Consider the following 25,102-nt stretch of genomic DNA (forward strand, 5'->3'; position numbering starts at 1 on the left):
CACCTGCTTTGTCAAATGAGACTCCACGCGTCCCCATCAAGCCCCAGCCAGGACCAGACACCAGAGGCAAATGTGGGACTGCCCCAGGGGGCTCCTGCCTGCACCCCTCCTGGTTTCCAAAGGCACCACCAGACACCCCCTCCTGTAGGTGGATCCTCCAGGCCCTGGCACTGCGTCAGGGAGAGTCCGGCCAGGAGCATTCTCAGGAGACATTTGCTGGGATCCCCGGCATCCGTGACGTGGGGCTTAGCAAGGGAGAGATGCCAGGAGGAAGGGCCAGAGGGTCTGTCTCAAGCCCAGGCCTGACTAGCCCCGGTACCCATGGTGCCCCCAAGAGCCTCAGCCCAGCCCAGGACCACCCTCCCAGGAACCGGCCCTGCCCTGCCCTGGCCCTGTTGTTGTTGGTTCATCAGCCAAGTGGCAGCAGCGGAGGCTGGGCCCAGGGCTGACCTCCTTCTGTGCCCCCGCTCCCACTCACCATCCGCCTGGCCAGGGCAGGGGCAAAGCACGTCTGTAGATCCCTCCACACAACCAGGTGGGTGCTGCCCAGCACAGGCGAGCGGCAGAGCGGGCTGGGCCGAGCAGGTGGATGGGGGCCCCGAGAGGTGGGCTCCTGCGCTAGGTGACGGGTGCTCAGGTCCCCGTTTCCACGGAAAGAAAGTCCCTCCTGTGAGAGTAAAGAGGGTGAAGGTGGGGACTGGCCTCCACTCAACAGGCAGCAGACCAAGAACCTGCTTTGAGGCCCTGGGTGCTGGGGCCCAGCCCCAAGGAGTTCACGGTCTTGGAGAGACTGGAGCTGGGACACCTAGAGAAATAGTTGCAAAGTAGCCAGGATGGCGCTGCCCCCAACGTAGCAGGAGCGGCCCGGAGAGTAGGGGAAGGAATCCCACGGGGAGGGGTCCTGGGGCCCTGGAGGGTGGGAGGCAGGGCTGGTGGAGACCAGGAGGGCTCAGTCTCTCCCTGCGCAACGCAGGATGGAGTTGCTGCCTCCACAGCCCAGGCCTTCCACCCACAGGGCTCCCCAGGCAACTTTGAGGGCCAGGTCCTCACAGTCCTCACCCTGTCCAGTGCTTACCTCTCTGCTGCCCCAGCTGCCCTCCCTGCCTCAGGGTGGCCTCTCCCTCTGCCTCACACACCCCATCAGCCCACAGCTGCCCCGAGCCCCCGCAGCTCAAGGACCTTCCACGTCCCAGGCAGCAACCCTGAGCCCAGAGCCAGAAGGGTAGGACCAGCACCTGCTCTTCCTACCTCCCCGGCCTTGGGCACCCACAGGCACCCACAGGGCGCCTGGTACAGGCTGCAACTCTATTGAGGGAACTATGGGGGGAATGCAGGGACAAAGACACGGGATGGTGATGGTGGGGAGTGGGGGGTGGGGTAGCGGGTGGCAGGTCAGAGACAAAGTGACCCAGGAACAGACGGCAGCACGAGAACAAGACCCACAGAGACAGAGAAGTGAAAGCGGGAGAGACGGAGGCGCAGCAGCTGCAACAGCAGGGCCAGGAAGCCACTGGGCCCCGTTGCGGAGGGCAGACCTCTGCCTAGGGGGGCAGCAGAGGCAGTGCCCAGGGACAGCCAGGCTGGTGGGCGTGGGCCAGGCAGGGTGGGGCAGGTTCCCATCCTGGGCTGACGCTTGCACAGAGCCCTGCGGAATGCCGCTGGCTGGCGGACTGCCCACCCCCGCCCAGCCCGTGCCTATAAGGCCTCCGCAGTGCAGGGGCCCCCACTGCTCCCAGATGACACCAGAGATGAGGAAAGTCCTGCTGCTCCTCGCCATCCTGGCCGTGGCTACGGGGCCAGGTGAGGGGCTGGGCCAAGGGGACGGGCAGGTGGGCGGGCGGCTCTGGCCCGTGTGGTCACCAAATACTAGGAGCCTGGCGCTGATGACCTCTAGGCACAGAGAACCCCGACACTGGGCGCCAGACTCTTCAAATTTAAAACAACACGGAGCCCCAATCTTAAGCAGTGTCAGATTTACAATGTTTCAGAATCTGAGGATGTCAGAATTGATTCCTGGAGTCACGGACCCCGAGAAAGTGGCACAGGGGATTGTCTTGAGATGCTTCTCACTGGGAGGGCAGCCATCTAGCCCCTGCCACCAGCCCCTCCCGGTCCCCAGGTCTCCCCCAGCATAACCCAGGACAGCCCAAAGGCCACCAAGCCCTTCCCGTTATAGGCTCAGAGCAGCCAAGCTGGCTGCCCCTGGGGCCTTAGCTCAGTGAGGCCCTCGGAAACATGGCCATCTCTTCCAGCGACAGCCCCTGGGGTGGGGACAACAGCCAGTGTCCTGCAGACTGCTCTTGGCAGTCACAGAGCTCCCTGAGGCCTGGGAGGAAAGGCCTGCAACACACCCTAGACAGGGCCGGGGCAGGACGCCTCTTCCAAGCCGGCCCAGGCCGGAGCACCTGTCCCCGGAGGCTGCATTCAGGACACAAGCCCCACCAGGGCCCAGGGTCCAGAGTTGGGGGCCTAGGGCAAGGGCAGCAGGGCCTCTGTCCAGGAGGGGTCTCTGCGGGTCGGGGAGTGGGCCCTGCTGAGTCACCAGGAGGCCTCTGCTGGGCCCGCTGAGCCCGACTCCCTCCCCGCCAGCCCTTGCCCTGCGCTGCCACGTGTGCACCAGCTCCAGCAACTGTAAGAAGCCTCAGGTCTGCCCGGCCGGCTCTCGCTCCTGCAGGACCATGCACACGGGTGAGCAGCATCTGTCCAGGTTTCCCTGGGACTGGGGGGACCTCCCTGGCACTGGGGGGACCTCCCTGGCATGGGGGGGACCTCCCTGGCTGTTGTGGGTGCTGGCTGGGAGGCTGGCAGGGATTGGGGGTCAGAGGTAGCTGCAGGCCTGACCACACTCACCTGTGCCCAGTGGAGCCTCTGAGGGGGAATCTGGTGACGAAGGACTGTGTGGAGTCGTGCACACCCAGCTACACCCTGCAAGGCCAGGTCAGCAGCGGCACCGGCTCCATCCAGTGCTGCCAGGAGGACCTGTGCAATGAGAAGCTGCACAATGCTGCACCGACCCGCACCACCTTCGCCCACAGCCTGGGGCTGGTCCTGGGCCTCCTGGCCCTCGTCTTGGCCCCCAGCCTGTGACCTCCCCCCAGGGAAGGCCCCTCATGCCTTTCCTTCCCTTTCTCTGGGGATTCCACACTCCTCTTCCCCAGCCGCAATGGGTGTGCCAGGAGCCCCAGGCTGAGGGCTTCCCCGAAAGTCTGGGACCAGGTCCAGGTGGGCATGGAGTGCTGATGACTTGGAGTAGGTCCCATAACCCCACAGAGGATGTAGCCCCTCTACAGAGGATGCAGCCCCCAGCCGCATGGAGGGTGGGGACAGAAACCCTGTGGATCCCCGGATTTCACACTCCTTCTGTTTTGTTGCCGTTTATTTTTCTACTCAAATCTCTGCATGGAGATAAATGATTTAAACCAGTGTGGTTTGTCTGTGCTATTCTGGGACGGAGGAGGTCAGGGGTGGGCATCAGGCCACACAGGTCCCCTAAGCCTCCAGCACATGTCCCCTGGGCCAGTCGTGGAGCGATGCCTGAAATGGCACCATCTGTCCCCACCCTGGGAGGGCAGGCTGCTCAGATGCCTCCCCACTGCCCCAGAGGCGGAGGGCGCTCCTGGGGTGAGGCCTGAGTAGGAGCCCAGGGCAGAGGGCTCACAGGCCCTTCCCGCACACAGCACCTAGGGTAGAAGGGGCTCCTCACCCTTTCACCCTGGGTCGTGTCCCTGAGACCGGGGTTCAGGAGCCTCCAGAGAGGCCGGCTTGGGACATCCCAGGCCCGACCCGAGCTTCGGAGCCAAGTAGGCACTGACTACCTACAGCCATCGCCCAGGGCCAGTCCAGCTGCCCAGGGAAAGTCTAGCCACAGCCTAGGAAAAGTCCCATGGACCCCGTCCATGGGAACCCAGCAGCCCCTTGGCCAGACCTCACCAGGGTGAAGTTAGACTGGGCAGGGAGCATGACGCAGGTAATACGGGCCAGGTGAGGCTGCTCAGAGGCAGGGAGGGTTCCGTGCCTACTGCCTGGGTTCTGGCTGTATTTCGGGGATGAGGCTGTGACGTGGAGTGAGAAGAGGCCCCAGCAGAGGCCCCAGCAAGGAGCCCTTCCCCTTCTGGAGAGGGCCAGAGGTTCCCGCAGGCTGACCCCACATCCCCGGCAGGTGAAGTCTCAGGCCTTACCCAGTCAGAGCCGAGCTCTGCCTTCCCCCAGGCCAGCTCCCTCACAGGCCTGGCCTGGAAATTCCATGGTGGCCAAACCCCCTCTGGCCGTGGCCAGCAGACGGTGGTGTAGCGTGGGTGGCAGCTGGTGAGGGGTCAGTGGTGCTCCCCGGCCCTGGGTGCAGGCACTCAGCTGTTTGTCCAATGCACCATGAGACCAGGAGGTGAATCATGATTTCGGGAGGCCTGCTCTTAACACGTGTCCATCCTGCTTCCCCTGGGATCCAGGGCCACTGTGCAACCCCATCCTGGAGGGCTGCCTGCCCAGCCAAGGCCCTGCAACCCAGGACTGGGTCTGGGTGAGCTTCACTGTCTCCACCTTGGGATCTCCCTTTTCCTCACCCAAGCTCCATCTCCCCAGGGTGGCCAAGGTGGGTCCCTCCTTGCCCTGAGAGACCTTAGGCAAAGCACTCCACCTCCAGGCGCCTCCGTTTTCCTCCACTGGGCACCCACCTTGTGCAGCCAGCACCCCATATGCTGCCTGTGGCTGTAAATGGTGGCCCTGGCCTCCTGCAAACCCTCAGCCCTCCTTCCAGCCACTCCAGGGCTGCAGGCATTTCCTGTTCCCCTCGTGCGCTCCTGGGGCCCCAGACCCCACCTAGTGCTCCTGCCCTCGGCTGGAACTGGGGTGGTGATGGTGCTGGTCTCATAGTGCGTTGGACAAACAGCTGAGTGCCTGCACCCAGGGCCAGGGAGCACCACTGACCCCTCACCAGCTGCCACCCACGCTACACCACCGTCTGCTGGCCGCGGCCAGAGGGGGCTTGGCCACCATGGAATTTCCAGGCCAGGCCTGTGAGGGAGCTGGCCTGGGGGAAGGCAGAGCTCGGCTCTGACTGGGTAAGGCCTGAGACTTCACCTGCCGGGGATGTGGGGTCAGCCTGCGGGAGCCTCTGGCCCTCTCCAGAAGGAGAAGGGCTCCTTGCTGGGGCCTCTGCTGGGGCCTCTTCTCACTCCACGTCACAGCCTCATCCCCGAAATACAGCCAGAACCCAGGCAGTAGGCACGGAACCCTCCCTGCCTCTGGGCGACCTCACCTGGCCCATACTCCCTGCATCATGCTCCCCGCCCCCTCCGGTCTCACTTCACCCTGGTGAGGTCTGGCCAAGGGGGCTGCTGGGTTCCCATGGATGGGGGTCAGCTCAGGCAGCTGGACTTGCACTGGGCGGTGGCTGTGGGTAGTCAGCTCCCACATGGCTCCAAGGCTGGGGTTGGGCCTGGGGTGTTCCAAGCCGGCCTCTCTGGAGGCTCTTGAACCCCAGTTTCAGGGACATGACCCAGGGTGAAGGGGTGAGGGGGACCCTTCTCCCCCTGAGTGCTGGCATGCGGGAGGGGCCTGCAAGCGCTCCTGGAGGACTGCGTAGGAGCGCCCCCTTGTGGCCACCAGAGAGCCGGGTGCTGGGGCTCCTGCACAGGGAAAATCCGCCCTCGCCCAGGCCAGTGCCACTCATGGCCCCATGTGTGCCCTTTTCCACACCACTCTGGACAGGTGGCCTGAGTCCTGCCAATCCTGCAGGGCAGGGTGTGCGAAGGCACCTGGGCATGGGAGTCGGGCAGAGAGCAGAGGGGTAGGAGTGCCCAGGGCGCAGACCCACCCATCCCCACTTCCGCGTGGGGAAACTAAGGCTGGGCAAGGGAAAGTAACTCCTGCCACTTCACGGCAGGCTGGCTGCAGGAATCCTCATTCAGGGCCCAGGGAATGGGAGTGCTCTGTGCCCAGTGCCGCCTGGAGGCAGGAGGGAATGCCACCTCCCCCACCACTCCCACCCCTGAAAGTCAGGAAACCAGGGCTGCGACCACCAAATTCCAGGATGGAAGGAGGAGGCGGTTCTGCCGGGGTCAGGGAAGACTTCGCAAAGCAGCGGCGGGTATAGGGACAACGGAGCAGCATGGGTGAGGCTGTGTGCGCGCCCTGGGCAAAGGCCCAGAAGTGGAAACCGACCTGCAGGATCCAGAGAGGGCCAGGCTGCCTGTGTGGCTGCCGTGGGGCCTGGGAGCTGGCAGGACTCCAGACCAAGCCCAAGGACAGTCACAGCTCCTAGCCCATCACTGCCCTCTGCCCTGCTCCTCCAAGGGTCCCTAGCTCAGTCTCCCAGCCTCCAGGCTGCTTCTCTGTGACCCTGCTGGACAACTTCTCAACAGTCCTGGACACAACCTGACCCCAGCCCCAGCCAAGACCCTGTCAGGCATCATCAGCCCCACATAGGGCCTGCAACCCTGTAGGTGTGGACAGCACAGCTGGCCAGATGGGGGCCGGCAGCCCTGCCTCGTGTCCCTAGTGCCCCTGAAAGAGGAGCTCCCTCTGCCGGAGCCCCAAGCTCAGAATCTGCAGGGAGATGTCTTAGGCACAGGATTGAGGGGTGGGGCCCCAAGGCACAGATGTTGAGGTTCGGCCAGCACCCAGGGGTGGGGCACTGACCCTGTCATGGGGTGCATGGCTGACTCTCCTGGCCCATCACCAGGATGCAATTTTCTCTATGCCTTAAAAATGGAAATGCTAAAAGCAGTCAAAGCACAAAGTCCAGACAGAGGGCAGCTCTCAGGGAGACTGCAAAAGCGACCGACGAGGTCCTCTGACAAGGGATCCTTCCTCCACCTGCTCTGAACATCTACTCTCCTCACCATCCAGTCGGGCCTGAGCTCCCACCAGAAAGGAAGGAGCATTATTTGGTCAGGTCAGGGGGGCCCACGAGCCTCCCTTCATGCCCAGTTTGGGGAGCCAGATCCCACAGACAGCTCGAGGGGCAGCCCCAGCCGCCCACCCCACTGGGAGCCCCCAACTCAGGAGCAGCTAGCTTTGGTTTGCAAGAGTCCTCTCTCTGGTCCTGCCATCCAAGCCGGACTGGGAGGGTTGCTGGGGTCCTCCTCCTGGAAGTGCATTCTCAGACACTGGTCTCATTGATTTTTCTCTATTTTCTTTTTCTACCGCACTTTTTATTTTTATTTTTTTAATTTTGGCTTTTATTTTTGCTATTTTCTTTATTTTGCTTACCTTGGGTTTGATTTGCTCTTTTTGTTCTAGTTTCTGAGGGTGAACATTTAGGTAGTTTTTTTGGAGAACTTCCTCCCCTTCTAAAAGAAGTTTTACTTCTTTTTTTCTTCTAAAAGAAGCATTAGTGCAAAATTTCCCTCCAGGGCCCACTTCAGCTGCATCCTTTGACTTTGATGAATTGTGTTTGCATTTTCATTCAGTTGGACATATTTTCTGATTTCCTTTTTGGTTTCTCCTTTGACCTATAAGTTGTCTAGAAATATGTTGTTACTCAGTTTCTAAATATTTGATGATCTTGTAGATATATTTCTGTTATTGATTTCTAATTTAGCTCCATTGTAGTCCACGCAAATAATTTGTATGATTTTAATCCTCATAAATTTACTGAGATTTGTTCTATGGCGCAGAATACAGTCTGCCTTGGAGGACATTATCGGTAAACAAAGGTGTGTTTGTCTTCTGTGAGGTGGAGTGTCCTGTAAACATCAGTTGGCCGTGTTGGCTGGTAATTTGGTCCACATCTGCTTCCTTACAGACTTTTTGTCTATCTTTATCATTTCTTGAAAGAGGAGTGTTGAAATCTCTGTTGTTGTGGATTTTCTTTTTCTTCTTTCAGTTCTATCAGATGTTGTTGGTGTTTTGCTTTGTGTATTTTGAAGCTTAATTGTTAGATGCATACATATTCAGAATTGCTAAGTCCTCTTCATGAACCGATCAGTTTGTCATTTGGTAATGTCCCTCTTTTTAAATGTTTTCTTTCTTTCCGGTAGAGACAGTGTTTTGCTGTTTTGCCCAAGCGGTCTCAAACTCCTGGCCTCAAGCAATCCTCCCACCTTAGCCTCCCAAAGTGCTGGGATTACAGGTGAGAGCCACCACACCAGGCCGGTAATGTTCCCTCTTTGATTATAGTCTTTGCTTTAAACCTACTTTGATATTGACGTAGTCATGCCTGCTTTCTTTTAATTGGTGTTAGCATAGTATATCTTTCTCCATCTTTTTATTTGTATCTTAATTGTGTTTTTATGTCTGGTGAGTTTCTTGCTGACAGCATATACTTGGCTGTTTCTCTTTTTATCCAATCTGACAACCTCTGTTTTTAACTGAAATGTTTTTGTTTCTGAGGCAGAGTCTCACTCACTCTGTCACCCAGGCTGGAGTGCAGTGGCACCATCTCAGCTCACTGCAACCTCCGCCTCCCACGTTCAAGCGATTCTCCTGCCTCAGCCTCCCAAGCAGCTGGGATTACAGGCATCCACCACCATGCCCAGCTAATTTTTGTATTTTTTAGTAGAGAGGGAGTTTCACCATGTTGGCCAGGCTGGTCTGGAACTCCTGACTTCAAGCGATCCACCTGCCTCAGCCTCTCAAAAGGTTGGGAAGACAGGTTAGGATTACAGGTGTGGGCCACCGTGCTCGGTCTAATTGAAGTGTTTAGATGACATAGTGTCATTATTGCTGTGGCTGGGTTTAAATATATGTCATCTTGCTATTTGTTTTCTATTTCCTTTCTCCTCTTCTGCAGCCTGTGTAACATGTGTTTTTATAAATAATTCTGTATCATCACCTTTGTTGATTTATCAACTAGAGTGCTTTGACTTTTGCTTTTTTTTTTTTCTTTTTTTAGCAACACTTTAGTGTCTTAGTATGCACCTTTGACTTACTAGTCTGACTTCAAGAAATAGGAGACCACTTCACATGCAGTAGAACAGATCTACAACAGCGAACTTCCATTGTCCCTCTCCTGGTCTACTTGTATTACTTTTTTTTTTTTTTTTTAATTTGACACAGGGTCTTGCTCTATCACCCAGGCTTCAGTGCAGTAGTGTGATCACAGCTCACTGCAACCTCCACCTCCTGGGTTCAAGTGAGTCTCCCGCCTCAGCCTCCTGGGTGCAACCACAGGTGTGCACCACCACGCCCAGCTAATTTTTTGTATGTTTTTAGGGACGAGGTGTCTCTACGTTGCCCAGCCACGCCTGGTCTAGAACTCCTGGGCTCAAGCGATCCACTTGCCTCAGCCTCCCAAAGTGCTGGGATGACAGGTGTGAGCCGTGGTGCCCAGCCTGTACTACTGTTATCATACAACTTACTTCTACATTTGCTACAAATTCCTTAATACATTGTTATTATTTTTGCTTTAGGAAATCAACTACCTTTCAAAAATAAGAAAAAAAAATTACCTTCTATTTCCTATTTCTGGTGTCCTTTATTCCTTTATGTAGATCAGTATTTCTGCCTGAAGAACTTCCTTTAACACAAAGGTCCCCAACCCCCGGGTCATTAGGAACCACGCCACAAAGCAGGAGGCGAGCGGCTGGCGGGCGGGCAAGGGAAGTTTCATCGTATTAATTCGTCGTGGTCTGAGGCTGAAGCCTGCGACACCCTCCGATTCTGACCTATGCGTTTCTTTCACGCCTCTTATCCACCGGAGTGTGAGCTCCATGGCGTGGGAATATTCTGGAACGTCGGCTGGTTTTACTCTCTGCCCTCTCCCCAGCTCCTGGCACAGGAGGGCGCGCATTACGTGTCGGCAAACGGAACCACCGACTGGCCTAGTTTGTTGGGGACCGAAGGATTTCCTGGAACCAGAGCCCGCTTGCCCAGAAGGCATGGGGTATTCTGTACCTCAGGCCCACAAAAATGTTTTAAAGAAAAAAATGAGCTTTAGGGTCGAAGAAAAGGTTTTATTTTTCTTTCTCACATTGGAAAAAAAATGAAAACTTTCGGACTCATGAAATTTTATTACATTTTGCCAAAAACAGAACCAATAATGTAAGTATTTAAAGTTATGTGAAGACAATTATTTAATGTTAACATTATGATGGTGAGAGGGACCACGGAGCACGGGGCTGCCTTACAGGCCTGCCTTCCAGCTTTGCTCGGGGGGGACCAGAAACGGGGGCGGAGCGCGGGGGAGGCAGGCGGGGACCATGGGCAGCGAAGCGGGCGCGCCAAAGGGCACCAAAGGGCGCCAGTTCCGGAACTACTGGGACTGGGCTGGAGGAGCGCGGAGCTGGGGCGGCACCGCTGGTGCCAGCCCACGAACGACGCGGTGGGGGCGAGTGGGCGGAGGCGGCTGCAGGGAAGGCTGGGCTGCGGCGGGAGCCGGTGAGGACAGCCTGCGGAGTGCCCGGGCGGAACACGTGGGTCTGAGGGTCGCTAGGGAGTCCCTGCGTGGCTGCCCGTGTCGGCGATCCAGATGCCTGGGCTGGCCTCGGGGTCCCAGCGCTGGCCCGGCGAGCCTACGGTCCGGGGGGCGGGGCCGGGGCGGGGCCTGCGGTGAGCTCGGCTCGGCGGGTGCCCAGGAGGCGGGGCCGGGGCGGGGCCTGCGGTGAGCTCGGCTCGGCGGGTGCCCAGGAGGCGGGGCCGGGCCGGGGCGGGGCCTGCGGTGAGCTCGGCTCGGCGGGTGCCCAGGAGGCGGGGCCGGGGCGCGGCCGGGGCGGGGCCTGCGGTGAACTCGCGCTGGGCGGGCCGTTCCGGGGGCGGGACTGGGCTGGGCCTGCGGTGAGCATCCAGCGATGCGGCACGGGTGCTGCGGGACGCACAGACACGCGTACAGTTAGACCGAGGCAGGCACCTACCGGCGAGCGGCCGCGGGTGACTCCCAGGCGCGGCGGTACCTCAAGGTGGTGAAGGTCACAGGTGAGGTCACCCTGAGAGTCCCGCTCGCGCCAAGAGCCCTCCCCTCCACCCGGGACCGCAGTGTTTGGGGCGGGGCTCTCCGAGAGGGGGAGGGAAGCTCGCAGCCGCAGGCCTGGCCTCACCCAGGCCTTTGGCATCCTAGGGTTGGCCTGGGCAAATGTGTCCTGAGAGACGGATTTGTCGTTCTCAGGAAGGCGTAAGTTTAATTTAGCTCATCCCTGCTGGGGAGCTTCTGCGGTGGCCGAGGACTCAGACAACCCTAACCAGGGCTCTGGAGGTTTTCCTGGAAGAGGGGACCCCAAATAGGGACACCCCAGAGCAGAGGGGAGGGGAACAGCGAGAAGAGACCCAGCCCTTGGGCCCAGTTCTGCCGTGGCCAGCCATCCGGCCCCCAGGGCCCTGCGTGGGATGAGGTTGCAGACCACCTCCAGAGGACCTCTGTACCAACCACCCCCTGGTAAAATCCTTGTTTAGGCCTGGTATTTAAGGCCCCTCTGCCCACCCCCACTCCTCTAGCACTGCCCCTCATCCTCCCCCCCATCTCTCCTCCGTCCAGCGCTACAGGCTGTTTTGAGCTTTTGCAGGCGCTGGTCTCTGATTGAAATGTCCCGATCTCTTCTCCCTTCTTGTCCCCTCCCAAGTGTCTCCTCCTCCAGGACCCTTCCCTGACACCCACTGAGTTGGGTGGCTCCTCTGCCCACTGTCATCCCTGCCCAGGCCCCCCATGGGTCCTTCAGGCCCAGCACTGACCACCTGTCTTTGCCACCTGCTGTGCAGGGCTGCAGCACTCCCAGTAGACCAGGAGCTCCAGGAGGCAGGGCCGGCCCCACGTCCTCTGTGCGCCACCCTGAGTTGGATTCTCTGTGCGCCACCCCTGAGTTGGATCCAGGGCTAGCTGCTGTTCTCCTCCCCACTCTCACGCTGCCCTCCTGCCTGCAGCCATGACGCCCCTGCTCACCCTGTTCCTGGTGGTCCTCATGGGCTTACCTCTGGGTAAGATGGACAAAGGACAGAGGGATGGACAGACCCACGTTGAGGGAAGGTGGGCTGAAAGCAGGGAAGGAGACCAGAATTCCCAGCGACCACCCCTCTTTCTAGCCCCCTGCCCTGGGGAAGGTGATGGGCTGGGGACCTGATGGGCTGGAGGAGGGGCCTCTCATGTTCTGCGACCCCCGTTCCCTTCCCACCCATCTGCCAGCCCCAGTCCAGGCCTTGGACTGCCATGTGTGTGCCTACAACGGAGACAACTGCTTCAACCCCATGCGCTGCCCGGCTATGGTTGCCTACTGCATGACTACGCGCACCTGTGAGTCTGGGGGCCCTGCGTGGCCCTGCCTGGGGAGGATGAGGGGGAGGTTCTGCCCTGCCCCTGAGCATGTGGAGGTCCTGAGGAAGGAGGCTCTCCTGTCCCCGGATGCTGTCTAGGAGCTCTAAGCTGAGGGGCCCTGCCCTGACGGCCTTGGATGCTGGTGTGGGGCTGGCTGGGCCCCCTGCCCCTCTTAGCGGAGCTGGCTCACTGCCCTGCCCCTCTGCAGACTACACCCCCACCAGGATGAAGGTCAGTAAGTCCTGCGTGCCCAGCTGCTTCGAGACTGTGTACGATGGCTACTCCAAGCACGCGTCCACCACCTCCTGTTGCCAGTATGACCTCTGCAACAGCGCCGGCCTTGCCATCCCGGCCACCCTCGCCCTGGCCCCCGTCCTCCTGGCCACCCTCTGGGGTCTGCTCTAAAGCCCCTGAGGCAGACCCACTCAAGAACAAAGCTCTCGAGACACACTGCTGCACCCTGGCACCCAGTTCACCCTGCCTCACTCTCCACCCTCCCTGCGACCTCCTCAGCCGTGCCCAGGGCTGGGACTGTGGGCAAGAAGACACCTGATCCCCCCCAACCACCACGCGACCTCACTTCGAGGCCTTGACCTTCCGATGCTCTGTGGGATCCAAAAGGGCTGGGGGCACTGGCACAGTGCTGTTTATGGGGAGGGGCCCAGTCAGGAAGGGAGCGCTGATCAGATGGGAGCTGTGGCCAAGTCCACCTTCTGGGAAGCCCTAGGAGAGGCCCCTGCCTCAGCCTGCCCCGGGTGTGCTGGGGCACGGGGAAACGAGGACCTCCCCCAGGTGGGGTGGTTGGGGGGACTCTTAGGAGGAAAGGCTCTTCCAGGCCTAGGAAGGCTGTCACACTTCCTACTGAGGCCAGGAGCTGCCAGGGCTGGTGCGGGATCAGGGCTGTGGGAGGAAGGCCTTCGGCACTGGCCCCTGTGCTAGGAAGGCTGCCAGGCCTGCATTGGAGCCACCCCCTGCAAGGGAGGGGTGGCCATGCCTCAGCAGGCCCCAGTGCCCCCGAAGCTGTAGAAGCTTTTCCGGGTCCAGCAAAGGGTCTGTGTCCTCTCAGTCAAACTCCTTGACATTTCCCACCCCCTCATGGGGAGGGCGCTGGGCCTGAGGCTGGCAGGACCTAGGGCCTTGCTATATTTGGTGGGTCCTGGTTGCTGACCTGGCCAGCGCTATTCCGGGCAGGGAGGGAAAGGGGCAGGGCAGGTGGCCCGCTGAGGCCTGGTCCCCAACCACAGCGGGACCTGGCCGAGCAAGGCAAAGGACACGGGATTGGGGGATGCGCCCACAGGCTGGAAGTTGGGAGCAGCCTGGGGCAGTGCGGGGGCAGGGGTGGGGAGGGCGAGGGCTGGAGGATGAGACCCAGCCCCTCCCCACCAGCAGGATGCACACAGTGAGTGGGTGCCTCCATCACCTTCCACCTGGGACTGCGTCCATGGGGAGGACAGGGTGGAAGCTCCAGGTGGGTATGAGGACTCCCAGGGACCCCACCCCAGGCCTGTGAAGCAGGGTTCAGCCCAACACCCACCAATTCGTCCCAGATGCAGGTAGCCCTGGGAGCATCTGCCCCCGCTGCAAATGGAGCCATTGGGGGCATGAGACCTTTTGGTGCCAGCAGTCACGCTGCACCTGAGGCCCCCACCTGACCAGTGCTCCCAGCTCTGGTGTCCTTGGAGGAGCCCTTCAAGCCATCCCGCATGGGCAGGATGGTGACACGTCCATGCAGTGGGACTGCCCTGGCCCCAAAGTGTGGCCCTGGTCAGGGGAGCCCCTGCTGGGAACTGCATCTCCAGAGCTTTGATGCAGGACCCCTGGGGGCTCGGGGAGTGAGAGGCTCCACCCCAGGGTCTCCTTGCAGTGAGTCTATGTGCAGGCCTGCCTTCTGCTCCTGGGGCTGGGGCTGATGGTCCAGCCTCAGTCTCCTGAGGACAGGAGGGGTCAGAGTCTTGCTTAGGGCACACCCAGCTCCTGTTGGAGAAGGGAAGTGCCGGTCTCCTGCGAAGGGGCGTTGGGTGGGAATGGGCCCGGAGTGGGAGGAACGTGACTCCCCAGAGGGAAGATAGGCATCATACTGGGCCAACAGCTGGGAAGGGGTTGCTGCAGCACAGAGTGGGCCTGGACTCCCCTCGCCCCTACCCCCAGTGGTTGTGGCTGTAGCACTGAGCCTGGAGAGCGGGCCCGGCCCGGGGTGGCTGGGAGGCTGCCAGGTGCCTCCCAGAGCTCCCAAGGGCCCCCACCTGCAAGTGCCAGCCTCAGGGCAGTGCCCAGAGGAGGCCCTCTCAGCTGCAGCCAGCGAGGCCTTGGGATGCTCCCTGGGAGGGAGGCGGCTTTGGGCTCCTAAGTCTGTGGGAGAGGCTGGGAGCAGTCACTGCGCGCCTTGCGCAAGCCCATTGTCGGTCGGGTGGTTTCCTCAGCTGGGCTGGGAGGGGCTCCAGGATCAGGTCCTCCCTGTCTTGCTTCTCAGTGGGGTGATGGGGAGGAGACCTGGCCACCCAGCGCTCAGGGGCAGCTGAGAACAAGGACCTGCTGGAGCTGGAAGTGCCGTGGTGTTGAGGGGTGGGGTGGGCAGCTTCTCACACCTGCCTCCTGCCTCCACCTGTCTACCATTCCCCCACCCTGACTTGTCCCAGCCCAATGCTGACAGCACTGCCCCCAGCCCCATACATGGTTCTGCCTGGCTGGCCTGCCCTTGGTACCTGGCATAGAACACACAGAAGGCACTCGGCTAATGCTGGCCAGGCCCGCTCATGGGGAGTGCACGGCTGTGCAGCACCAGGGAACCGGGACAGCAGCGCCGGCAGAAATCACAGCAGTAAACTTGTCCCGGTTGTAAGCATCAAGGTGGCAACGGACATGGGTCCCCCCACTGCACTGTGGCCCTGAGCACTGTATAGCAGCCCTGCAATGGGAGCCATTATCTTGTCCCTTTGACAGAGGAGGAAACTGAGGCACAGGGAGGTGAAGTAGCTGCCCCCAGTAGTGCCTCCTCGCTTACTCACCACCCCCTGTACCACAGTGCAGCCGCTTCTCCCACCAGCTGGGGTTCCTTGGACCCCCAAGCCTGGGAAGGGGGAGGTGAGTTTACAAAGTGGAGAACTTAAAAGGAGAAAAGCGGAACCAGAGGTCTGAGAAGCCCTGAGTGGTAGAGTAAGGCCTCCAGCGCTGCCTCTGGGTGCAGGGCAGAGTGGCAAAGTGAAGGGGGAGAGGCACAGGGCACCATGGGGGCCCAATTCCTACTTCGGGGATCTCTGTGATAGAGCCGAGGGTCCCCTTCGTGGGGGTAGATGCCCAGGGCTAGCTGTTCCCACTGTCTGTGTGGACCTGAGTCCTGGACATGCCCGAGTGACTCAGGAGCGGCTGCTTGGGCGGGCTCGGGCACCCCAGGATGTTATACATTCTGGGAACTGGACAGGAGCGGCTGCTTGGGCGGGCTCTGGCATCCTAGGAACATTCTGGGAACTGGAATCAGCCACTAAAGAAATTGTAGCTGTAGGCGGTGACCCTGGGAGTGGGACCTGGGGACATGGCTGGGTCAGCATGGGGACACCTGGCGCCAGCAGGGGCTCTGGTCTGTCCTGGGGTCTTTGGGGCCAGGGCTGCGGCCCTGGGCAGGCTTCCTCCAGGCGGAGGTCCTGGGGCAGCCGGCCTGGCTCCCCCACTGTGTAGCCTCTAATTTGTCATCTCCCATGAAGGCGATTTGGTTCATAATTCTGAAACTCTGAAAGAGGTCGAAAGAGGTCGAAAGAAGCAGAGAGGCCCTCGGTGGATATGCCGAGCTTTTCTGCTGGTGCTTTGTCCCACTACTCTGGGTGGCCTGTGCTCCTCTTCGAGCCTCGGTTCACGGGGAGGGCCTGAATCTGCCAGCTCCTCTCAGGATCTCCTTCTCTCCGGGCCCTCCCCAGCCTTAAGGAGCCTCCCAGACAGAAGGGTGGACAGAACCACCTGGGCAGCCCGAGAGACACGCGGGAGTCCTCCTGTGGACAGCCCTGCCAGCTTCCGCCCAGCCCCAAGCTTCATTTGCATCTTGAGGAGTAAGGGGTGGTGAAATGGGAATGCTGGTCTGGCTCAGCTGGTCGTGGGCATAAGTGCCGGCTGGATGGATGGCATCTCTTCCTCCTGTCTTATGTCCTGGGGTCCAGGTGCTTCCCAGCGCCATGCCCCTGCTGCTATTGCTTGCCCTAACCCTCACCCTAACCAGGACATGGACTTCCACCCGCAGGCCACTCTCTCCCTGGCCCACCATGTACCCAGCACCCAGGAGAGCTCCAGTGTTGTTTCACCAAGCCATGAATAAATCAACAGATTCACGTTGTCTGTGCTTCTCTCCAGCCCCACTGCCTTGGCCTGAGCTCAGGCCTCACCTTTCCAGCCTGGCTGGGCTGGCACTCCGGGCTCCATGCAGCCACACTCCTGTCTACCCTACCTGGTCCAGGCCCTGGGCTTTTCTTGCCTCCAGGCCTGACCTGTCCTTGGAGCCAGGCACAGGGAGGGAGACAGGCAGGGCTCCTGGGGCTTGCTGAGAATTGCCCCCAGTTCCGTGGGAGAGAGGCCAGCACCCCCGAGGGGCAGACAAGCCCCTGGGGAAGGCTGGGGGTGCAGAGTAAGGGAGGCGGGAACCCCCTAGGACCCCATCCCACCATCTCTGATTTCTCAAGCTATCTGGTTCCTGACCCCAGCTTCTCAACTGCCCCAGGAAGGAGGACCTGCATCTGCCAGCCCCTCTCTCAGGATCTCCCTCCTCCTGGGCCCACCTCCCAGCCATAAGGAGCCCCCTAGACAGAGGGGTGGACAGAAGCCATGTGGGCAGCCCAAGAGACGCACAGAGGTCCCCAGGTTGGCAAGGCTAACTGGTTACAGACAGGTCCTTTGGGGCCCCAGCCCCTCACCAGCCTTTGGAGGAACAGCCGATGGCTCCCGCTCTCCAGGGTGTCCTTTCTGGGCTCTTACCTTATCCTTGGGGCCCCTTTTAGTGCCAAGGGCCTTTCTGTCCCCCGACTCCTGTGCACAGATCCTGGAGCATCAGTCACAGCGTGACAATGGCCGTGGTTCCTTGTTCGGATGACAGACGACGGAGAGGCGGCTCACAGCCATGCTCCCTCTGCGGTCTCCCAGCCCTGGGGGGTCAGGATGGGAAAGTTCTGACTTCTTTGGAGGAAGTCTTGTCATCGAACTCACTCTAGGGTGGGAGTACGGGTGAAGACCTCTGGCTTACACCCAGCCCTGAGCTTCATGTGCATTTTGAGGTGTAAGGGGTGGGCTGGGTGCTGGTGCCTGAGGCCCTCCCTCCTTCCCACCAGACCTTCCTTCCCAGCCGCTGAGGGAGACCGGCCTGTGGCCGTCGCCTGCCTGTTGCCAGGCCATTTTATGGGATCCTCAGTCCCGTCAACCAGGGCTATCCTGCTTTACCGACAAGAAGAGATGGCTCCTGAGATTACACAGGCCCGCCTGGAGGCCTAACCAGCAAGCTTTGGGGCCAGGTTGGCCCCTATCGCCTGGACCCCAGCCCAGCTCCTTGGCTGAGCCCAGCTGCCCGGTGACTCAGACCCACAGAGTCTGCTGAGCGGGCGAGGGCCAGGGCGGGGTGCCAGCAGGTATAAGGCAGCCGGCCAGGGCGCTGAAAGCCCGACCTCACCAGGAGAACATGCAGTTCCACACTGGGCTCCTGCTGGCCGCCATCCTGAGCCTACAGCTGGGTGAGTCCAGGGTCTGGGGCCACCTCCTGCTCAGGGCCCCCATCGCTCTAGCCCAACCACTGTCCCTCCAGCCCTGGGCCGTGACTGCCCACCTCAGGAGAACCCATTCCTGTCCCCCACCATCTGCCAGGTGCAGCTTTTCCTCTGACAGCCTCCTGCAATCCTGCAGGCCCATCCAGCTCAGCCCCAGCCCACACACTGACCCCCACACTGACCCCCCAACTTCTCAGGGCGCACAGCCCTTGGCTCAAACCCCCTCTTCCTCTCCCCAACCCCCAGACCTCTCCAGTCCATAGTGACGCTCCTCACACACGCACCTTTGTGTGCGCGCATACACACACTCTGAATTTGCACCCCCCAGCCCTCTTGGGCCTGGCCTCCCAACTGGCTCGTCTCCTGAGGCCACCCTCCCTGGACTCCCTCCTCCCTCTTGCCTGGGAAAACCAAGTCCCTCTGCTCTCCCATCCCCAGTCCCTGCGCCCAGGTCCTCTCCTCTGCTCCCTGCTTCCCTGGGTGATTTTACCCACTGCCCATCCCCCAATCCTCACGCCCCCCCACAGTGCCCACGTCTGCTACAGCTGGTCCTGTCCCCCCAGCTTCAGGCCCCTTGGCCCAGGGCCTTCCTGAGGGCTCCAAGGGTATGACTCCTCTAGCACAGCCATGCACACCTGGCCTTGGCATCCCCCAGCAGAGCCCAAGCATCTTCTCTTGGCAGGGCATCTCCACTCCCATCCCGAGACCTGAACAAAACTAACTGGCCCCTTGATCGGCCGGCCGCCCCCACCTCCAAGCCCAAGCAGCCCAGCCCCCCAGGGGCCAAGCCTCTGCGTCCCTGGCTGTGGGTTGGATGACCTGGGTATCCCCTGCCTCCCAGGCCCTGAATGAGCAGGTGGTGGAGCATCGGTGAGTCCCTGGCGCTGGCTCAGGTGTCTCTTACACCCCTCCAGCCTCCATCCCCAGGGGCACCCTCCTGGCCTGTAAGCGGCTGAGCCGCTGACTCTGAGGACTGCCCCAGGGTCATGAGGACAGACCAGCTCTGTGATGAAGGTCTGAGACACACAGGGGCTTGGGAGGGTGGGCATGTGTAGGGGGCAGGCAGGAGCTGCTTCCATGCCACCCTTGGGCACCCATATCCTCACCCCTTCCTTCTGGTGCCCCAGCCTCCTGCCTATCTTCCCTGCTACCCCCCACCCCAGGCAGCTGTGACAGCCAAGGGGAGCTTCAAGCCACTTTGGTGGGAAGGGGCAGAGGGGGGCTTGGAGGCAGCTGCCACCACCTTTCTTTTTTGAAGGTGGGGTCTCAGCTTGCTCTCCGGGGCTGGTAGAGGGGCCAAAGCTGATGGTAGGGGCCTGCCCTGGCCGGAACTTCCCGTCTGTGTCACCTTCTCTGTGGTGTCTCGATGGAGGATCCCACCCACAGGACCTAGGGGAGACCAGAGGACTCTGGCCAGTGGCAGGGGCCTGGTGTGCACTGAGGTCTGAGGTCAGCTCCGTGCTGGTGCGTGCAGAGCCATGCTGTCAGGAACCCGGGCTTGGAGCTGGCGCTGACCGGGGCTGACTCCAGCCCTTCTCCACCTTTGGCAACAGTGAGGCAGGGGCAGCCCAGCAGACACGGGATAAGGCAGGCATGGCTTCCAGTGTCCTGAGGTTGGGCTGCCTGGGGCACAGCTCAAGAGGAAGCCAGGGCCTGTGCCGGGTGCCTGTGACAGAGCAGCCCTCACATCCTTATGGTCACACCATTGGCCCTGTCACCCTGCAGGCTCCTATGCAGAGAGAGCAGACCCGGGGCCAGCAGGTGTTAGGGACTCTGTTTACACAGTCTTGGGTGTGTGAACCTAGGGTGAGGACAGGGAGGGAGGGAGTTTGAGGCTGAGAAGTGGACAGAGGTGGTCAGGAAGGAGAGGACAGAGTCAGGGATGAAGAGGGGCAGAGACCAGGCAGGGAAGCCGTTGGGGAGTGCCCAGGAGGGCTAGTGGGCCTTGGGAGTGGAGCAGTGCCCAAAGCAGAGAGCAGGACTGCTGGGCAGAGACACAGCAGCACTGGCGGAAGAACATAGTGTCTCCTGAGCACGGGCCATCCTCCTGGATAAAGCAAGGCAGAGCTCACCGCTCCCTGCTGCTGCTTGGGCGCTGCCACTGTAGCAGGATATTTTAAGGAATTAGAGAGACCGAGGGGTTGAGGAAGATATTTATTATTTAGGTGCAACGGCCCAATCGGATTAATAGCCAAAGGACTGAGCCCTGAACAAAGAGTTAAGTTACCTTTTAAGCATTTCATGGGGTGGGGAGAGATCTCTGCAGGGTGAAGCATGTTACAGAAGCGAGAAACAAAGACAGTTATTCAATTAATTGAGACATGCATTACATCATTTCTTACTTTTCAAGGAAAAACATGTTTTACGACTTGAGTTTATCTGTCTGTGACCTTGCAACTGCACAGCTACAGAAACAGGGTCTCCCCAATGCCTGGGAAAGGGAGAGAGAAGGCTCACCAGCCACAGACAAACAGGCAGTTAAGTTTTAAAGGACTCCAGTTCTTTCTTTTCCTCAGGGAATTGGGTTTTCTTACATGCAACTGAGTTTCTGTTTACACGTTCTTTTTTTTTTTTTTTTTTTTTTTTTTTTTGAGATGGAATCTTTCTCTGTCGCCCAGGCTGGAGTGCAGTGGTGCGATCTCGGCTCACTGCAACCTCTGCCTCCCAGGTTCAAGCAATTCTCCTGCCTCAGTCTCCTGAGTAGCTGGGATTACAGGCACATGCCATCACGCCCAGCTAATTTTTTTGTATTTTTAGTAGAGATGGGGTTTCACCATATTGGTCAGGCTGGTCTTGAACTTCTGACCTCAAGTGATCCACCCACCTTGGCCTCCCAAAGTGCTGGGATTACAGGCATAAGCCACCACGCCTGGACTACACATTCTTTAATTTCTTTTAATTCCTGTTCTACCACGTCCTGGTCGCCCTTGCCCTGGGCTCCCTGTGGAGGCAGGAACAGCCCCATCATCTCAGCCACCAGAGTCCAGTCCCAGGGGTCTAAAGGATACCACTCAGTACCCAGAGGCAAAAGGGGGCATGGCCAGAGAGAACGTCTCGGGGCCCCTCTACCTCCCCCACACCCCACACCCAGGGACCCCAAACAGCCAGGCTGCTGTACCCTCACTCCCCTGGGACATCACACCACAAGCCAGGGCTGCCCGGCCCCACCCTTGCCCAAGGCTCCTTCCTGGGCAAGGATGCAACCAGCTGGCTCCAGCTGCAGGGATGCCAGGCACCCTAAGATGAGGGACAGGGGCCCAGTTCCTAGGAGGACTGGATCACAGAGTTGGGAGACTGGCCACTGAGAAGGGGCATGTGCTGCTGGGTGGAGTTGAGTGGGCACCGTCACTGCAGAAGGTGGCCCACACCTGCCTCCGGTCCATTTGTGTCCTGTCTGTCCCCATGCCGGCAGCTGCAGCCCAAGCCTTGTGGTGTCACCAGTGCACGGGCTTTGGAGGGTGCTCCCGTGGATCCAGATGCCCGAGGGACTCCACCCACTGCGTCACTACTGCCACCCGTGAGTGAGGGGGCCAGCAGTGGGCTGGCCATGCCCTTCTTGCCCAGGTGGGAAGATGTGGGCTCAGAGGGGGACAGAGCCTGATCCAGGCACCCAGTAAGTCAGAAGCATAGGGGAGAGTGTCCACCAGCGATGCCAGGGAAGGGTATGAGCAAAGGGCCACGTCTGCCCCCAGGAGTGCCCGCATGCTTCATGTACCTGGGGTGTCTGACCCTCAGCTCAGTGGCAGATGGGGCAGCACGGTCTGGGCAAACAGAGGCTCAGGGAGCTCCATGGTTTCTCTCCTGCCCACTCAGGGGTCCTCAGCAACATCGAGAACTTGCCTCTGGTCACCAAGATGTGCCACACGGGCTGCCCCGATATCCCCAGCCTGGGCCTGGGCCCCTACGTATCCATTGCTTGCTGCCAGACCAGCCTCTGCAACCATGACTGACGACTGCCCTCCCCCAGGCCCCCGGACACTCAGCCCCCACAGCCCTCACGGCCTGGCGCCAGGGCTCACGGCCGCCCCTCCCTCGAGCCTGGCCGGCCCACATCTCCCGGCCTCTGCAGCCACCATCCAGCATCACTTGTCCTTGGGAAGTCCTGTGTGGAGTCTTGTCTAAATCTGCTGCTGTCCAAGCCTGGGGCCCATCGTGCCTGCCACCCCTTCAGTTCCCAACCTCCCCCAAATAAAATATGATTGGATCATGTGGCACAAGCTATCCAGTGGGAGTGGAGCCCCGCCATCCTGGGCTTGGGGGTAGAGGGGAGTAGATTTGGGAGTGCCTCGCTACCTCACCCCAGGCTAAACCCTACTACCCCACCCCCACCTGCCCTTATCACGGAACAGGCCCTCCCACCTCCAGCCAACTGTCAGGCCTGAAGGGCACAGGGGCCCAGGCCCCCCAGGCAGTTGCTGTTCCTGAAGTAGCCAGAGTGGGAGTTGGGGCTGGGGCACACGAGGAGACTCCCACCCCAGAGCGGGAGTTGGGAAGCCTCAGAGAAAGGACATCCCGGCTGAGACACGGAGGCTGTGCGGGGTGGAGGAAGGGAGGAGGGGCCCTTGGCAAAGACCGCTGCCGCAGGCCTTCTGGAATAGGGAGAGAGGTGAGGCAGGCTGTAGCTTCCTCACCCTCGCCCTCATACACACCCCTGGGCCAGTGGCCCGGCCTGCCCCTCTCTAGGAAACCCCCAGTTCTGGTAGGGAACACTACCTCCAGCTCCTCTGGGCCACTGGGTACCCAGCATGCAGGGCAGGGCGCTGGGGAGAGATGCTGGGAGTGGGATGAATCAGACTGAGGTGATGGGCAGCTGTGGCCGCCCATCTCGGGGTGGACGTGGGAAACTAGGTGAGCGATGTTTGTGGAAGTTGATCACTCGCTAGGCAAACATGGCGTCATGGCTGAGCTTCGGGCTGCAAGGTTGAATGAGACCCCCACATAAGCCTGGCACTCCCCTCGGAGAGGCTGAGGCGAGTCCACATCTGCAGGTCCCCCCCACTGAGTTAGCACCTGCCGAGAAAAACACCGTTGGTCCCTTTCCTCGGCCTTTCTTGTTCTCACCTTCGCAAAGTTCTGGTGAAGAATCAGCTCAGGAGAAAGCTGATGCAATTGTCAAGCTGCTCCACAAGGAGGGGGTGTCCCAGGCAGGGCCTCCGGACATTCAGGTGCCAGGACAACTTTCAGAGTAGCCCCAGGCACAGAAGGAGATGCAAACGGGGTGCGCTGGAGATACCCAGATAAGCTCAAGAATTGAGGTGACAATGGAGTGTTTCTCAGATCTGCGGGGGAGGGACAGGGCACCCCACAGCCACCGTGGAGCACTGCAGCGTGGAGCACTGCTGCGAGAACAGGGTAAGGCTGGATCCTCACCTCTCTCGTTATAGCCAAAGGCATTCCAACTGAATCAGAGGTTTCGATATAAAAAGAAGAGGTTTTTAAATGCTAGACAATTCAGAATAGAAAAGCAAGACACATTCCTGAAGGGACTGGACACAGAGTTGCTGTAAACACAGTAATTCCACTCCTGGGCCAAATTCCACCCCCAGACGTGGCCCAAGAGGAGTAAACAGGCGTCCACACAAAAGCCTGTGCACAAACATTCGCAGCGGCGTTATTCACAGCAGGCAAAAGGCAGGAAAAACCCAAATGCCCATCAACTGATGGACGGATCCACAGAGATGACAGACCCGTACCAGGGGATGTTATTCAGCCACATAAAGGAATGAAGCCCTGACCCACGTCAAAACACGGGGAGCCTTGAAAATACGGGGGAGCCTTGAAAACAAACACGACGCTGAGTGAGACAGCAGCCGTGCACAACAGGCCAAGCAGTGTACGATTCTATTTCTCAGAAGTAGCCAGAATAGGGAGCTCTATAGAGAGGAAAGGAGATGAGTGGTTACCAGAGGATGGCAGGGATTATTAAGAAATAGGGAAAGGCCGGGCACGGTGGCTCACGCCTGTAATCCCAGCACTTTGGGAGGCCAAGGAGGGTGGATCACCTGAGGTCAGGAGTTTGAGACCAGCCTGGGCAACATGGTGAGACCCCGTTTCTACTAAAAATACAAAAATTAGCCAGGTGTGGTGGCACATCCCTGTAATCCCAGCTACTTGGGAGGCTGAGGCACGAGAATCACTTGAACCAGGGAGGCGGAGGTTGCAGTGAGCTAAGATCATGCCACTGCACTCCAGCCTGGGCAACAGAGCGAGACTCCATCTTAAAAAACAAACAAAAGGAAATAGGGAAAAGCCAGAGTACTTTTCCTGCTCTCACACAATACAGTACTTCACCCCGTCACCAAAGTGTGTGTGTATTTCTCTCCACCAGCAACCAAGCCACACTGCAGTGGACACCGTCTGGGTGTCCTCCATTCAATTCCGACGCCATTCCCATGGAGGTCGCGTCAGATCCCGCAGGTGGAGGGCTCAGTCCCACGTGATGAGCCCCACTTCCGATGCCAGTCACAAGCCCCAGGTGTGGCCTGTGCTTCTGACCGACCTGCCATGAATCAGGGTTCCCACGACCCCCTCCTCGGAGCAGCTCACAGGACTCAGGGACGCACTGACCAGCATTTACCCATTTATGACACAGGCTGTGACGAAGGTGCGGATGCACAGCAGGTGGAAGAGACACGCGGGGCAGGCACGGGGAGGGGCGCGGAGCTCTCAGGCCCTCCCAGGGGCACCCCCAGGCACCTGCGCACGCTCTGCTGTCGGAAGCTCCCTGAACCCTGTCCTTTTGGGGAATTACGGAGGCTTCATTACGTAGGCATGATGGATTAAACTACCGGCCACTGATGAACCCAACCTGCCGCCCCCTCCTCTCCCCTGAAGGCTGGGGGTGGGGCTGAAGTCCCAGCTCTCTAATCCTGTGGGTCCCCATCCTGAAGCTCCCTGGGGACCCCCAGTCACCAGTCCTCTCATTAGCGTACAAAAGATGCCCTTGCCACTCCAGGGATTCCAAGGGTTTTAAGAGCTGTATGTCAGGAAACCAAAATATCCATTTCACAATCTCACAAAATAAGCATCTCACGTTCTCACAGGAATGAACCAACGAGAGTGCTAAAGCGTTCAGGGTTTATTTTCAAGATGATGAAAATGTGCTAAAACTGTGAATACACTAAAAACCACTGAATTACACACTTTAAATGGGTGGATTGTGTAGTATGTGAAGTATATTCAATAAAGCTGT

The 25,102-nt window shown here is 59.6% G+C and overlaps 5 protein-coding genes across 7 annotated transcripts in view; all 5 read left to right on the plus strand.

Moving 5' to 3' along the window:
* JRK (Jrk helix-turn-helix protein) overlaps nt 1–25,102 on the plus strand; it is a 387,231-nt gene that overhangs the window by 233,570 nt on the left and 128,559 nt on the right. The window lies entirely within an intron of this gene.
* On the plus strand, nt 1,604–3,423 carry LY6D (lymphocyte antigen 6 family member D). Its single transcript, XM_050801064.1, has 3 exons — nt 1,604–1,800; nt 2,590–2,688; nt 2,861–3,423. The coding sequence occupies exons 1-3, from the start codon at nt 1,653–1,655 to the stop codon at nt 3,085–3,087; spliced, it is 474 nt and encodes a 157-aa protein (XP_050657021.1). The 5' UTR covers nt 1,604–1,652; the 3' UTR covers nt 3,088–3,423.
* Nucleotides 2,717–25,102, plus strand: part of LYPD2 (LY6/PLAUR domain containing 2) — a 38,186-nt gene continuing 15,800 nt past the window's right edge. Inside the window, exon 1 of the mRNA XM_050801074.1 lies at nt 2,717–2,726. The gene's annotated coding sequence lies outside the window, so the exon portion shown is untranslated. The remainder of the gene's footprint in view (nt 2,727–25,102) is intronic.
* Nucleotides 10,694–16,491, plus strand: LYNX1 (Ly6/neurotoxin 1). 2 transcript variants are annotated; one of them, XM_050801062.1, is made up of 4 exons: nt 10,694–10,851; nt 11,629–11,844; nt 12,050–12,157; nt 12,387–16,491. In XM_050801062.1, the coding sequence occupies exons 2-4, from the start codon at nt 11,793–11,795 to the stop codon at nt 12,581–12,583; spliced, it is 357 nt and encodes a 118-aa protein (XP_050657019.1). In that variant the 5' UTR covers nt 10,694–10,851; nt 11,629–11,792; the 3' UTR covers nt 12,584–16,491. The 2 variants fall into 2 exon arrangements, with proteins under 2 accessions (XP_050657019.1, XP_050657018.1); XM_050801061.1 differs by having other exon boundaries at nt 15,877–16,491.
* On the plus strand, nt 17,794–22,127 carry SLURP2 (secreted LY6/PLAUR domain containing 2). 2 transcript variants are annotated; one of them, XM_050801071.1, is made up of 3 exons: nt 17,794–17,877; nt 21,323–21,427; nt 21,724–22,127. In XM_050801071.1, exons 1-3 carry the CDS (start codon nt 17,826–17,828, stop codon nt 21,858–21,860), a joined length of 294 nt encoding a protein of 97 aa, XP_050657028.1. In that variant the 5' UTR covers nt 17,794–17,825; the 3' UTR covers nt 21,861–22,127. The 2 variants fall into 2 exon arrangements, with proteins under 2 accessions (XP_050657028.1, XP_050657029.1); XM_050801072.1 differs by having other exon boundaries at nt 17,795–17,877; nt 21,878–22,127.

This window comes from Macaca thibetana, chromosome 8, assembly GCF_024542745.1.
Source record: "Macaca thibetana thibetana isolate TM-01 chromosome 8, ASM2454274v1, whole genome shotgun sequence".
Lineage (NCBI taxonomy): Eukaryota > Metazoa > Chordata > Mammalia > Primates > Cercopithecidae > Macaca > Macaca thibetana.

Excerpts from the sequence above, each read along its gene's own strand:
- LY6D (XM_050801064.1), top strand. The coding sequence starts at position 1,653 with ATGCCGCTGGCTGGCGGACTGCCCACCCCCGCCCAGCCCGTGCCTATA. Across the intron at positions 1,801-2,589 it reads GGCCGTGGCTACGGGGCCAG|CCCTTGCCCTGCGCTGCCAC; the intron begins GTGAGGGGCTGG and ends CCTCCCCGCCAG. Across the intron at positions 2,689-2,860 it reads CTGCAGGACCATGCACACGG|TGGAGCCTCTGAGGGGGAAT; the intron begins GTGAGCAGCATC and ends ACCTGTGCCCAG.
- LYNX1 (XM_050801061.1), top strand. The coding sequence starts at position 11,793 with ATGACGCCCCTGCTCACCCTGTTCCTGGTGGTCCTCATGGGCTTACCT. Across the intron at positions 11,845-12,049 it reads CCTCATGGGCTTACCTCTGG|CCCCAGTCCAGGCCTTGGAC; the intron begins GTAAGATGGACA and ends CCCATCTGCCAG. Across the intron at positions 12,158-15,876 it reads CTGCATGACTACGCGCACCT|GCGATTTGGTTCATAATTCT; the intron begins GTGAGTCTGGGG and ends TCTCCCATGAAG.
- SLURP2 (XM_050801072.1), top strand. The coding sequence starts at position 17,826 with ATGCAGTTCCACACTGGGCTCCTGCTGGCCGCCATCCTGAGCCTACAG. Across the intron at positions 17,878-21,322 it reads CATCCTGAGCCTACAGCTGG|CTGCAGCCCAAGCCTTGTGG; the intron begins GTGAGTCCAGGG and ends CCATGCCGGCAG. Across the intron at positions 21,428-21,877 it reads CTGCGTCACTACTGCCACCC|GCCCCCGGACACTCAGCCCC; the intron begins GTGAGTGAGGGG and ends GCCCTCCCCCAG.